General features: G+C 57.5%; 2 protein-coding genes across 2 annotated transcripts in view; one reads left to right on the top strand and one right to left on the bottom strand.

The window, feature by feature from the left end:
- Positions 1-2,405: 2,405 nt before the first annotated feature.
- On the bottom strand, positions 2,406-4,497 carry GADD45B (growth arrest and DNA damage inducible beta). Its single transcript, XM_004714288.2, has 4 exons — positions 4,229-4,497; positions 3,995-4,096; positions 3,422-3,644; positions 2,406-3,178 (listed from the first exon to the last, which is right to left on the bottom strand). The coding sequence occupies exons 1-4, from the start codon at positions 4,270-4,272 to the stop codon at positions 3,065-3,067; spliced, it is 483 nt and encodes a 160-aa protein (XP_004714345.1). The 5' UTR covers positions 4,273-4,497; the 3' UTR covers positions 2,406-3,064.
- A 448-nt stretch (positions 4,498-4,945) lies between these two features.
- Positions 4,946-13,516, top strand: part of LMNB2 (lamin B2) — a 34,203-nt gene continuing 25,632 nt past the window's right edge. The window contains exons 1-4 of the mRNA XM_013007666.2: positions 4,946-5,041; positions 5,252-5,450; positions 5,801-5,998; positions 11,368-11,387. Coding sequence (XP_012863120.1) covers positions 4,946-5,041; positions 5,252-5,450; positions 5,801-5,998; positions 11,368-11,387 — 513 coding nt within the window. The remainder of the gene's footprint in view (positions 5,042-5,251; positions 5,451-5,800; positions 5,999-11,367; positions 11,388-13,516) is intronic.

Raw genomic sequence — 13,516 nt, 5'->3', positions numbered from 1 at the left:
GGGGGGGGGGGGAACACATGGGGACACCAAGGCCTGGGTCCGTCCCCATTTGGCAGGTCATGTCCTCTCTCCCAGCCTTCATGGCTTCATCTGCAACGTGGGTGACAACACAGCAAGCTTCGCCCCCCAGACGGAGCGGCCACCCTGCTGGGTGGAGACTCGATGGAGCCGATGGAGCCGGAGGAAGGAGGGATGGGCTAGCTCTGTGCTGAGTATGATGCTCATTATGGACTTTAAAGTATTTTTTAAAGTATTGCATGAAAATATCTTTTACTTGAGTCTCCCATGTTTGCACCGCTCGCCTGGGTTCCCATATCGGGGATGGGAGCGGTGGTAGTTTGAACTCACGCGGGGACCTCAGAAGAAAGGCCTGGTGGTCTGCCTGGGGAAGGCCGCGAGCACAACTCCTCTGCACACAAGGGTTGGGATCTGCTCCAGGACAACTCACTCCCTGCTGGGGAGCCCATTCTGACTCACAGGACTGCTAGAACCGCCCCTGTGGGTTTCCCAGGCTGTAACTGTTTACCGGAGTAGAAAGCCTCGTCTGTCTCCAGTAGAGAGGCTGGTGGTTTGCAAACTGCTGACCCAGTGGTTAGCAGCCCGCCCCCGGGAGTAATCAATCCACTGCACTACCCGGACTCCTTTGGGGGTAGTTAAACAATAACAACATCACCGTGATAGTCCTGACTCTAGTAGTTGTCTCACTGGCTGCCATCAATCGATAGTGACTCTCCAGGACAGGGTTGAATTGCCCTTGTGAGGTCCCAAGACGTAACCGCTTACAGGAGCAGAAAACTCCATCTTTCTCCCTCGGAGCGAGCAGCAGGTGTTCCGAACTGCTGACCTTGCCTATAACCACTATGTCGCCAGGGCTCTCTCTAGTAGTAGTAGTGGTGGTAAGGGTTAATCTTTTTGGGCCTTGGCTGCAAGTGCTGATCTGGGGACTCAGCTTACTCCCCCTCTAATCTCCAGTCTGGAAAGGAGAGAGCACTCTTAGCCCCGGTTGTCAGTGACGGAAACTGAGGGTAGGTGGGGGTCAAGGTCCTGGATCCAGGTCACCCAGCTGGGAAGGTTTTTTTCTTGGGGCACAGCCCAGGAGGCTGGCATAGCACCTAGCGGTGAGAGGTCAGGGGTTCACACAGCGAGTTAGTTTGGTGAGAGGTCAGGTCATGCAAGGGAAGAGGACCAGCCGTCCGAACTAAGGGGCTGAGGAGTGGTAGGGCAGGGACAACGGAAACCTGATCCCCTGGGAGGAGTTGCCTGGGACTCCCCCCTACCCCCCAACAGGGTCCCCTCATCCCTAGACCGTCCCCAGCAAGGCCCCTCCTCTTAGGGACATGGACTCATTTCCATTTCAGTACTCCCCTCCCAACACCTTGGGGACCACCCCCGCCCAGCCTTTATTCCCCCTCCCCTCTACTGTGTCTGTGTCCCCTCGGACTACTTAATTTCCACCCTACATAATAAACCCCATACGGAGCTCCGTCCTTCTAGTAAACCTCCCCTCCCCCAACCGCAGGGCTCCTACCCTCCCCCCCCGCAGGGATCCCGGCCCCTCCCTCTCGGTGGGACTTCCCCCTCCCCCGCCCCGTGACTCCTGGGGGCCCCGCTGGGGCTTTCCTCCCGCGCCCACGTGAGGCCCCGTGGAAAGGTCGCGGCCTTTGGCAGGGCCCGCGGGGGAGACGGGCCGCGCGCCCACCCTGCGGACGGGCCCGGGAAGGCTGAGGCCCGGCGGAAGGGCTGGGCTGGGCCTCCTGCCCGCGGGGGAGAACAGGGAGGTGGCCGGGCCGTGCCGGGCTCCCAGTTTCGGTTCAGAGAGAAAACTGCAGGGCGTGCCAAAGCCAGCGCCGATGTTCTTCCGGCCAGTTGGAGTTTGGGAAAAGGAAACCCTAAGCTGGATGGGAGACCATTCCCCCAAACAACCCTGCTTCCGGCTGGAGGTGGCTACTGGTCGGGGGAGGGCCTGGCGCCCGCCCACCACGCTGTGTGGTCGCAGGCAGGCGCGCGGCGTCTCTGGGCTGCAGAGGCGGCCAGCCCCCCAACGCGTGCGCCTTCTGTGCGCTCTGAGCTTGGAGGAGCTGGCTCCAGCCCGGCCGGTAACAGTGGTTCAGCGGCCAGGTTTCGGGGCAGGTTTCGTAATAAACCAGTCTTTTAATTGCTACAGGGCAGGAGGGAGAAGAGGGAGGGGAAAGGAAAAAAAAAAAGAGGCGAAGCTTTGTTGGGCTTGGTTAGTGGCGCCGCTGGCTGCAGAAAGAGGCTCTGTTTTTGCAAAGGAGCCTGGAGCTAGCAGGGGCTTTAGTACTTCCTGGGGAGGTGGGGGGTGACTGTGTATATATGTGTGTATGTGTATGTGTGGGGGGTGTTCCTGCCCTTCTCAAAACCCCCCAAGGCATCAGAAGCAAGCAGAGGCTTTACCAATTTATTACAAAGCCATCCTAGAAAACAAAAATAGATGAGCTCTGTGCGTGCTGTCCTGGCCGTGCGGCGACTGTTCCAGGAACAAGTGCAAGTAACAAAATAGATTGTTGATGTGATTTGCAAAGCCGGAGTCCCTGGGCCCGGTCCACGGCGGGCTCCAGCTCCAGGCAGAAGGCCCTGGCCAGGGTCCATAGCCTCGGTCAACCAAGTCCTTTTCTCTTTTGCACATGGCAGTCCTGGCTCCAACTGGGGTGGGGGGCCTTCATGGGTGTCGCCCCACCCCGGGAAGTGTATAGTCCCAGCCCTCTGTGCTGATGGAGGAAGGCAGGGCTCCCCCACTCCGGCGGCTTCTGCTCTGTCTCCAGGTCTGGGCCTCGGGACCCCCCTTTTCTGGTGGCTGGAGGGGGAATCCCCCCCTTCTCCTCTCTCCGTGGCTGTCGACGATGGCGCCACGGCCAGGCCACCGCCCTGGGGGTGACCCCACGCTCCCCTCTCCTTGTCCTCAAGTCTCCAACGACGACGTTGCCCCCCGACGTTCTCATGGATTGGGTATTTTGTGGCGGGGGGGAGGTTGTGCTGGGGGGTGGGGGACCAAATATTTATTCGATTTTTTTTTTGGCAGCAGCTTCTGGTGCCGGCAGGGGTCTCAGCGCTCCTGGAGAGAGATGTAGGGGACCCACTGGTTGTTTCCCCGGCTTTCTTCACAGTAGCTGGCCACCTTCACCAGCCCCTGACTCTTCCAGGTGTCCGTGTGGGGATTCTGAGGGAGGAAAAGAAAAGGGGGGTGGATCAGAAACAAGCCTGGGGGAGTGGCCAGGAAAACACATAGACCTAAAATAGCTCCCTGGGTGATGAGCCCTGCCAGGCTGCCCACGGGACATGCCGGGGACATGCCGAGCATGGCTGAGGGCTGAGCTGGCAGGCCAGCTCCGCTTTGTTGATAAACACGTCCCAGGTGGCCGGGCGGGGGCGGGTCAGGGCGGGGAGGGGGGCCCCGACTCACCGTGACTAGGAGGCAGTGCAGGTCCCGGGGCTCGGCGCTGCCCTGGGGCTCGGCCGGCTCTTCCAGCAGCTGCGCCAGGCGCTGCATGCCGGACACGCGCACGATGTCGATGTCGTTGTCGCAACAGAAGGACTGGATGAGCGTGAAGTGGATCTGCAGCGCAATGTCGTCCTCTTCCTCTTCGTCAATGGCCAGGAGGCACAGAACCACGCTGTCGGGGTCCCTGCAGGGGCGGGGGGAGGGGCGGGTCAGCCGGGGACGCCGCGCACCCGGTAGTGTTTGCTGAAAGCGAGAGGCCCCGGGCTGCGTGCGTGCATATCGGGGACAGAGTGCGTGCAGGCGGGGGAGGTAATGGGGCTCCGTGCAAAGTATGGGGCAAGAGGGCCAAACCAGAACCCCAAAATTAAAAAAATGCAACGTCTCTTTTCAATGCAAATGAGCCCCCCCCCCAAACAGAGGGGGGGGATGTGCTCGGGGAAGTCCCAGAGCAAGAGAGGGGCTGTGGGAGCGTTGCACAGCACAGGGGTGAGGGGACCCCACCCCGTGCCGGGCCCTGGGGAGGGGGTGACTCACACATTCATCAGCTTGGCCGACTCGTACACCCCCACAGTCAGGCGGTCCTGCCGCTGCGCAGCCACCAGCAGCTCCTCCACGGCAGCGCTCACCATCTGCATCCTGCGGATCCAGGGGACAGGGTGGTCACGCCGAGCCGGCCACCGAGCTAAGCGTCCCCTGCCGGCCTCGGCTCAGCCCAGCCCAGCCCTCTGGTCCCGGTTGACCTCGGCGACGGGGACCCCGGCTACTTACTTCTGCGCCGCGTTGTCGCACGCCACGATCTCTTCCAGTGTCATGTTGCAATTATAATCCACAATGACAACCACCTAGCCACGGTGCCAGGGGAGAAAAAGCAGAACTCGAACACAGCCCAATACGTTCCCACAGAGCCGGAGCGTTAGTTAGTCCAAGCCTTCCTGAGGCAGCAGCGAAATCCCCACCCGAAAAGTTGGAGGCGACCACACGTCCAAAAACTGAAAAGTCCTTAGCGCGAGTAATCCAGTGTCCACGGAAGAAAAGTAGTTCCTGGGCTCCAGCGATCTGGGCTCCGCGACCGTGGTGCCGCCTTTTATGGACTCATATCTGGGCGTGGCCTCGGCCTGCGGGGGCCCGAGCTCCCTATTGGCTAGCCAACAAAGGCGAGGGCAGCGCGCGCTACGATTGGTCCCAGTTATAAAGGGGCGGAGTGCCACGCGGGGGTGCCCCACGTGGGTGCGCTCGCCCGCAGGAGTTAAGGGGGGGACGCTAGTGCCCACAGGAAAAAAAAAAAAAAAGCAGAAGTTTTTTTTCTCCTGATTTCCCGGCAGCCGCGCCGCGTTTCGGGGCGCGCGCGGGATTTCCAGCGCGCAAGTCGGCCCTGACTTTCGGAGTTAGGGTCGGAGAGAGGTGGCCTGGAATCCCCTCCTCTACCCCGGAGAGTCCCCGACTCGAGCCTTTCCCAAAGGTGGTGTGCACCGGGAAGGAGCATGCATGCAGAGGGGGCACGCACAGGAAAGGGACCCCTTTGCACTCCGATCCCTCCAGGAAGTGGTGGTCTCCCCTAGCTGCGGGGACCCCCAGCCCTGGGTGACTTAACCTCTCAGGTTCTCTGCGCGCGCCCCCAGCAAATGCAGCGTCCCTTACTTTGGATTGGGGGGCTGGGGGCGCAGACAATACAATAAGAAGCAGACAGTAGACCCTCGAAAACGCCAGCTACTCGGCTGGTGGGCGCGTTAAGGCCACTTCGAGGACACCCCCCCCCAAAAAGTGAGGGCCGCCAGAGGCCTCGCCCTCCAGCGAAAGAGAGGGGAGGCGCCCCCGCTCGCGCCCCAGTCTGAAACCCGCGGCGCAGGTGGCTCGGCCCCGGCCGTTTGTGTCCAGAGCGGGCGAGCCCCCTACCGGCCGCCTCCGGCCCCACCGCTTGGCCGCATCGGGGCGAGCAGCGAAACGAGAGCCGGCGACTTTGGCTGGAGCTGCGCGCGGCCGCCCCGGGGATGTTTGCAGTCACGACCGCCACTTGGAGAGCCGCCCTCCTCCCTGGTGGGCACTGGCTTGTGTTGGGCGCGTGCTGTGTAGCACACGCGATCTGCTGGTTCATTTCGACCTCGAGGACCCGGGAAGCAGGGGCTACGCGAATGCCAGCGTGCAAAACGGGAAACTGAGGCTTGAAGAGGCTCAGGTTGCAGCCACGCGTGTGCACCTGGCGCCCCTGCACGCAGGGACCTTCGCCAGCCTCGCTGCCACTCCCCCATGCCCCCCCGCCCTGAAAGGCGCGCGTGGGATGGCTTCCCACGGCCGCTCGGGGGCTCCATGTTGACTCATGTCTTCGCCCCCTTCCCCCGCCAGTCTGGCCTCGGCCACGAGGCTTAGCGCCCCCGGGCTCCCACGGCCCGCGGGTCGAACTGACGCATCCCTTCGCCTCCGCACCGCCCACCCGGGCGCGAAAGGTCCGCGCGCTGCGAGGCGCGGCAGCACCACCAGGTGGTCGTGTCGGGTCACTGCGCCTGCAGCGCCGGAAGGGAGAGGCCAGGCGGCGCAGAGGAGGTGACTACAGTAGCTACATATAGCCTTTCATATGCAACATGTACCTTCTAATTTATAGATGCGATTTTTAAAAATAGCCATTTCTTTTTAGAGCGGCTTTTTTTTTATTTCAAAGGTTCACATCCCCATGCTGGCCCCAAGGCGGGGTGGGGTTTTGAACTGCCATCCTTGAGGTTCACAGCACAAAGAATCAGCCACCACACCGCAGCGGCTGCTTTAAAGCAGCTTTACGTTGGACAGGTAAACGTGCACAAAGTACAGAGTGCCTTATACTGTTTCCCCTGTGCAATTTCTCCTGTTTATCTTCCGTGTCTACCATCTGCCCTGGATGTTATTTGGTGCCGTCCAGGGGGGTCTGACTCACAGTGACCCCGTGCACAAAACGCTGCCCCTGTCTTGCGCCATCCTCCAATGGTTTGTGTTTGAGTCTATGGTTGCAACCACTGTGTCCATCCATCGAGGGTCTACGACCTCTTTGCCACTGCCCCTCTACTTGACTGAGCACGTTGTCCTCTCCAGGGATGGGGCCCCTCTCCAAAGCATGTGAGCTGAAGTCTCTTCCACGTTGCTAGCTACTCCAGAACATTCTGCCTATCCTTCCAAGACAACTGCACTCCTAATTCCGGTGGTCGACTCCTGGGTCCTTTCAATCGTCCACACTCGTCCGAAGGCTCCAATTCTTCCTTCCTCATACCCGGCTCTCCCATGCAGATGAGGTCATTGAAAATACCATGGCTGGGGTCAGGCACACCTTAGTCATCAGGGAGCTAGCTCTCTCTGGTCTTTAACCCTTGGAGGTCTTTCATAATACCCAAGGCAACATGTCCTATGATTTCTCTGACTGCTGTGGCCCAGGGTGTTCTCTACAGACCCAGGTAAAATGAAGTCCTCGACCATTCGATATTTTCTCATGATGTTGCTCCGGTGACCCAAAGGCTGAGCCTCCATTACGACATACAAGGTCTGCAGTTTGAACACACCCAAGGGGGCCTCAGAAGACAGATGGGGGGGCATCTTCGGCGCAAAGGTGACACAGGCTTGAAAACCCACATAGGGGGCGGTTCTTGTCTTCATCGTGGGGGGAGGGTCTCCAGGCTTGGGACTGACTTAAGGACAGCCAACAAAGTGGACTTTGATCCATGCATCCTAAGAGGCGCCCACCACACCAGTCCCCATGCATTAGCGCCACTGCCCCCAAAGGGCATCACACCTTATAAAGTGGAGGGTCAAAGGAAGAGAAGGAAGACCCTCAACACGACGGCTGGACACAGTGGCCGCCCCGATGGGCTCAGGTAACAACCACGGCGAAGATGGTGCAGGACGTGGTAGAGCTTCGTTCTGTGGGGCATGGGTCCCTATGAGCCTGACTCCCCTAGACATCACGTAGCAACATCTGTAGAATTCATAAGGCCAGTGGTTCAAACCCACCAGCCCCTCTGAGAGAGGAGGAGGAGGAGGAGGAGGAGGAAGTGGTCTTGCATGTCCCCAAAAGATATATAAGCCTTGGCTAGCAATAAATGCCCTCTCGTCTCCCATCACGTGTACCGCCAAGAGGAGCTGCGGTGAGCATGCTACCATGAGAAAATATAGAATAAAATAAAGGTCTATCGTCTCAGAAGCCCTGTCTCAGGATGCTATCTGTGCGTGGGAATTGATTCAGATGGCACGGGGCCTTGTCTTTGCTTTTTGTATTCGATCCATTGAATCACTCTTCCTGGGGGCTCCTCTGCACCACCTTGAGGAGCATCACAGTCGTAATGACAGTGAGAGATCACCACACCCAGCGCTGCATGGGCAGCAGTAGGTCCACCGCTGTGTGGACACATGCTCAGGAAATTCGTCACAAAATCAAGATTGTGAGCTCATCACAAAGCCAGGGAGGGACCACGGTTAGGATCCCGACACTCGTACAGATAAGACAAGATGGGCTCGGGACCGTCTGGCCACCTTGGTCAGCGTCTGACTCACGGCCACGTGCAGTCCTCTAGTGTCTGTGGAAGACACGCCGAGACACGTCCCAGGCTGACCACAGCAGTCAAAGCAAGCTCGCTCTGCCTGGGGACACCGCTTTCCTACTTTGTGCCAATGATCAGCGAGGAGCCCGGGTGGGGTTGTGGGAGCCTTCCTGGGCTGCTGACCTCAAGGTCAGAAGTTCAAAAACCACCAGCTCCTTCAGGGGAGAAAGCCGAGGCTTTCGACCCCGGCCCTCGCGACAAAGAGTACTTGCACGCCAATGTTTAAAAACGAAAAAAAAAAAAAAAGAATGCATAAGACAGCTGTCAGGAAGAAGAAGTGATACTAGATTTCAATCAAGAACAGGACCCACACCCCGAGTTGCAGCAGACCGCATCACGGGCCCGGCCCAGCCGGACAGAGCAGGAGGGCGGGTGGTCTCTTAGCAGAAACCTTCAAATGTTGTGCAGCGGATTTGTAACAAAAATACCCCATGCAAATATTATTTATCTCTGCTCCTGAGTTTTAGGGAACCCTCTTAAAATTCTGGGCCTGAGGAGAGAGCCTTTAACCCCTAGGGGGCTGAGTCATTGCTACAGACTAGATGGACAAAGGACATTTCCAGGAGGTCAAAGATAACCCTTCCGCCCCCTCCTCCCCCTCACACAACCCACTGCCAAGTCACAGTGACCCTGTGGGTTTCTAAGACTGTGGCTCTCTGTTGTTTGTTTTTAATAAATCATTGTAATGGGGGCTCTTATAGCTCATAACAATCCATAGAGACCATGGCTCTTGGCTGGGGGAGGAAGCCCGGTCTTTCTCTCTCGGAGCAACTGGTGGTTTCAAACCGCTAACCTCGAGGATGGCAGCCAAGGTGAAACCAGGCCCCCAGGCCTTCCACCCCCGTGCCCTTCAAAGAAGGACGTGTTCTGTGTGTAAACCTTGTCTTGACGTTTCGCCCGAGTGGGTGCGGATTGCACTCCGTGCTGGTCTGTCCTGTGGGGTCACCCCACGTTCACAAGGACTCAATGGCCGTGAGACTGTCCCTCAGCACCGCTCCTCCCAGTCCTGGTGGGTAGGGCGGCTCCCTGGTGACTCTGTCACTTTGTGTAGCGCCCCGTGGCTGCATCTTGGGGTAGGCGTTCCGATTGTGGCTGCTGTGAACTGCTGTCAGCCTGGCTCTGGCTTCCGAGGATCTAGACCTGGGGCCGGGCCTGCCGCGTCGTCTGGCTGTTCCAACTTTGAAAGGAAGAGCCATCCCGTGTGTCCATGGATGATCCTTGCAGTTTGGGGTTTTTCTCGTAGGTCCAGGATCCTCGGAGAGGTGGAGGGGCAGAGGAAAGGAGGAGAGAGCTCGGCTGCGACAATGCGCTCAGGCCTGGGCGCCGTTGACAGGAGGGTGTAGGACCGGACAGTTTCAGCCTATTGTGCCCGGCGGCTGCCATGGGTCAGAGCCGACTCCATGGCACCTGTCAGCAACCGCTTGTACCTGCTGGAGTTGACTTCTTTCTTTTCTGGGGAGTTAATTTCTGTGCGCTCTGAGAACTCAGGAGCTCATGTCATCTCCCCCCCATCCGCCCCGCCCGGAAACGGCTCTCCAGTGAAAACAGGGCCAAACTTAGGGGCCCTGAGACCTAACTTTAAATTCACAGACAGCAGGAGGCCAACCAGACAAGTGGATCCCCTGAAAACATAACCACAGGGAATGAAAGACGTTCCCCGCGAGAGAACTTACTGCGGGCAAGCAACGTTTAGCGATGACCTAGTGGACCGACCGGAGGTTAATCTCATCCTATTGCTAGACAATTCCCCCACAACAAAAACAGTGCACACACAAACCAACCCAAACACAAACACACCCGTTAGGAACGAGGCAGAGACGGACAGACGTCCCCACAGAAGACATCCGGAACAAACAAATGAAGAAATGCTCCTGACCAGTGGCCGGGAGAGGCAGAGCTGAGAGGCAGAGTGTGAGTGCGAGAAGAAATGGGGTCAGCAAGAAGAAAGCATCTCCTCGCTGCATCCACGCTGCTGCTGCTGTTCCGACCCTCAGCAGCCGTGCACGACGGAAGGAAACACTGCCCGGAGCTGCCCGCCGCACAACCGTGCCCATGCGCGATCCCACCGTTGCAGCCGGGACTGGTCTCTCCCGACAACATGTCCAAGGCACGGGACACCGAGTCTTGCCATCCTTGCCTCTAAGGTGCATGCTGGCGGCACTTCTTCCAAGACAGACTTGTTTGGACCTTTTAGCTGTCCCTGGTCCTATCGATAATTTCAGCCAGCTCCAGCTATTCAGTGAACGCTCGCCACTTCGCGCTTCGACTTCCGCGGCTTCACTCTATCGCGGTTTTTGCGTAACAGCGCATGCTCTGTCATGACTGCCACTGATTGGCTCATACTGTACACGCTTGATGCCATAAATAATATAATAAATAATAAACGATAATTGTAACGTCCAAAATGTTTTACTGTATTTTCCCTTTTTCGTCTAATAAATTGGGTAATACGAGTGTAATGGTGACTAAAGGGTGTTTTTTCATGTCCTCTATGCTCTAACTATGAAAAAATTTGATTTACAAATAAGGAATCCTACTTCGCGGAATTTCATTTATCACGGTAGGGTCTAGAACCGATTAACCGTGATACACGAGGGTTCACTGTTGTTCTTAAGTCTGCCTTATTCAACGGACCAGGAGCAAAATACCACAGAACAGGGAGCTGACTGCCAATGCTGACGCTGGCGTGGAGAGACGGAAGCCCTCGCAGACTGCCGGTGGGGTGGGTGGCTGGAGAGAGAAGGGCCCGGCAAGAACCAGCAAGCCTGTCTTGGGAGAATTACAGCCAGAGTAATTCCATGGGCTCAACCTAAGAACAATGGTGAGGGTGGTGTAGGACTAGGCGGCGTCTCCTTCTTATTGTGCATCAGTGTGGGATACAAACAAGATCCCCCGGGGGGGTGGGGGGGTGTCTCCAGATTGCTAGCTCTGGTGCAAGTCAGCTTTTCTCCCTGAGGGCATCCAGAACAGTTAGACTAGTGTCTGTCCCACTGAAGATGGGGCTCACACCCTACTGTAGACGGGGCTCACACCCTCCTGGGGAGGATAGTGATTGTTTCCCTGGAGAACCCAGGGAAAGGGTCAAGCCCACTCAAAGACTAAGTTAGGCTGGCATCTTGAATCTAGGATACGCCCATCTTGTCACAAGTGTACTTAGTGCCGCCCCTTCCCACTGTGTGTACACCCCTAGCTCATCTCTCCCCCCCAACCTCACCCCACCCCCATCCTGTGGATGCCTATGGTACAGCCCCTTCCTGTTACGTAGGTGGTTACCTGTGATCAGGTATATATAGGTCTTGGTCAGAAATAAGGAGGGCTCTCCCCCTCCCACTTTCTGTGGGGACCTGGCTGCAGAGATCACGGCCATCCAGGAGGTGAGCATGCCACCCTGAAATGTGTCTGATGCCTTGATTTATAACCCTCTTTCCCGTCCTTCCTATCTTCCACGCCTTCACTAGATCTTCCTAGAGGACTGCCGTACATTTGCGCCTATGAGCCCCGAGATTGTTAGGGACACGTCAGCTTGCTCTGAATCACAGTGAACTCCACCACCACTACAGTGACCCAGCGACCCAACTGGGGTCTATTCTAGACAAAGAGGGGCTGGGACAGGATTAGATATAAGCAACCCAGAAAAAAAATCACAGCCCGCCCTGCCCCACCTCACCTTCATTGCCATGCCTGAGCCCATGGTTGCAGCCACTGTGTCCATCCGTCCGTCCATCTCTTGGAGGGCTGTCCTCTCTTTCGCTGCCCCTCCACTTTACCAAGCACGATGTCCTTCTCCAGGGACGGGCCTCTCCTGCCAACACGTCCAAAGGACAGGACACCAAATTTTGCTGTCCCTTTTTTTAAGGAACATTCAGGTTCCTTAAATTTGGGGATTTGAGTTTCTGACCTTTTAGATAGCAGCTGCGTGCTTTAACCACTGAACCACCAGGGCTCCCTGGTGCATAGAAAATCAACAAAAACAAACAAATCAAGCCTCTGTCATCAAGCCGGTCTGACTCACAGCAACCCTGCAGGGCAGGGGAAAACTACCCGTTTGGGTGTCAGCGTGTCCATCTTCACGGGGTCAGACAGTCTCACTTTGCTCCCTCGGAGCCAGCTGCTGGTGGTTAGCGGCCCAGTGAGTCACCCGTCATGCTTCCAAAACCCTTTTGGTGTCTGGTAAATACCAGGCCACCTGAGCTCCTATTTAACTTTCAGATATTGGCTGAGAGCCCACTGCATGCAGGATAGCAGGGGCAAGCCGTCGGGTGGGCTTCTCAGAGGAGGTGGCATCGGAGCTGAGACCTGAAGGGCATGAACAAGTCAGGCTGGAAAGGTGGTCCGAGGGGACAGCACAGGGTCCCGGGCACAGTATACGGAAAGGTCAGGTCCTGAGGCAGGCCTTGAGGAAGTCCAAGGAGGCCGTAGGCTGGGAAGAAGTGGGTGAGATGCACTCAAAGAGGGGGCCCTGGGGGGGGGGGCTTTGTGTGTGATCAGAAGACACCGAAGGGGAAGGACTGGGAGGGCGCTGAGTTCATGCTATTTGCAAAGAAGGATAAGATTGGATTTCTGTCCCCAAGGAGACGCAAACAAACTCACTGCCATCGACTTCGTTCTGGCTCACAGTCACCCTATTCAAACAACAACCCCAATACCACCACCGCTACGAGTTCCAAGAATCCCTATAGGAAAGGGCAGAACGACCCCTATGGGCTGAGGAGACGATCAAGTTTTCCACAGGAGTAGAAACCCCCGTCTTTTCCCCAGGGAGCCGCTGCTGGTTTCAAACTGCTGACCTTGTGGCTAGCAGGCCCAAAGGTAACCACGACACCGTCAAGGCTCCTACTAGAACAGGGCAAAACGGCCCCTGTGGGTTTCCTGGACCGTTACTCTTCACGGGAGTAGAAAAGCCTCCTCTTTTTCCGAGCGTGGTTTCGAACTGCGGACCTTGTGGTTGGAAGCCCAGTGCATAGCCACTCCTCTGGACAGGTTAGCAGGGGTCCCGGCCGAGGGGGACACGTTGCATGGGAGGAGGACAGGGGCAAAGGGTCGGAAACAGGGGTAGTTTGTTTTGAGGGCAACCCCCAGGGGGATGAGCCCTGTGGCCGCCCCCCTCCAAGGGTGTAGCAGAGAGGGAGGCTGAGGTCTGAACTCAATCGCCGGCTCAGAACCTCACAGTCTCCCTGGGAAAATGAAATAGTCAAGGGTGACATCAAATGAATGACTGAGGGTGAAAGCAGGGGCCCCCGCAGAAGCGCAGACACCCCCATCCTTGACTCTCCAGCCACTACTCAGCAAGTCCGTCCAACACGGCGCCTGCAGCCCCCATGAGGATTCATGGCTCAGCCGGGCTGAGAAACCACACTCTGACCCATGAAACGCCCTGTCTAGTCCCTGCTCCTGATATTTGGGGCGTACAGACAGAGCTCCAGTGAGGCTGGCCCAGCACGGGGTCACTACGGGTCAGAACCGGCTCCACCGTACCAGCCCGCATTTTCCATGTCATCGTGTC

This window comes from Echinops telfairi, unplaced genomic scaffold (assembly GCF_000313985.2).
Source record: "Echinops telfairi isolate 266 unplaced genomic scaffold, ASM31398v2 ScPeMD7_7459;HRSCAF=8497, whole genome shotgun sequence".
Lineage (NCBI taxonomy): Eukaryota > Metazoa > Chordata > Mammalia > Afrosoricida > Tenrecidae > Echinops > Echinops telfairi.
This window is presented reverse-complemented; position numbering and strand designations above follow the sequence as displayed.

What these genes read in the sequence shown, in the direction of transcription:
- GADD45B (XM_004714288.2), bottom strand. Translation starts at nt 4,272, where the DNA reads ATGACACTGGAAGAGATCGTGGCGTGCGACAACGCGGCGCAGAA. An exon ending in TCGGCCAAGCTGATGAATGT is followed by an intron (nt 3,645 to 3,994) that starts GTGAGTCACCCC and finishes CCGCCCCTGCAG; the next exon opens with GGACCCCGACAGCGTGGTTC. An exon ending in TGCACTGCCTCCTAGTCACG is followed by an intron (nt 3,179 to 3,421) that starts GTGAGTCGGGGC and finishes TTCCTCCCTCAG; the next exon opens with AATCCCCACACGGACACCTG.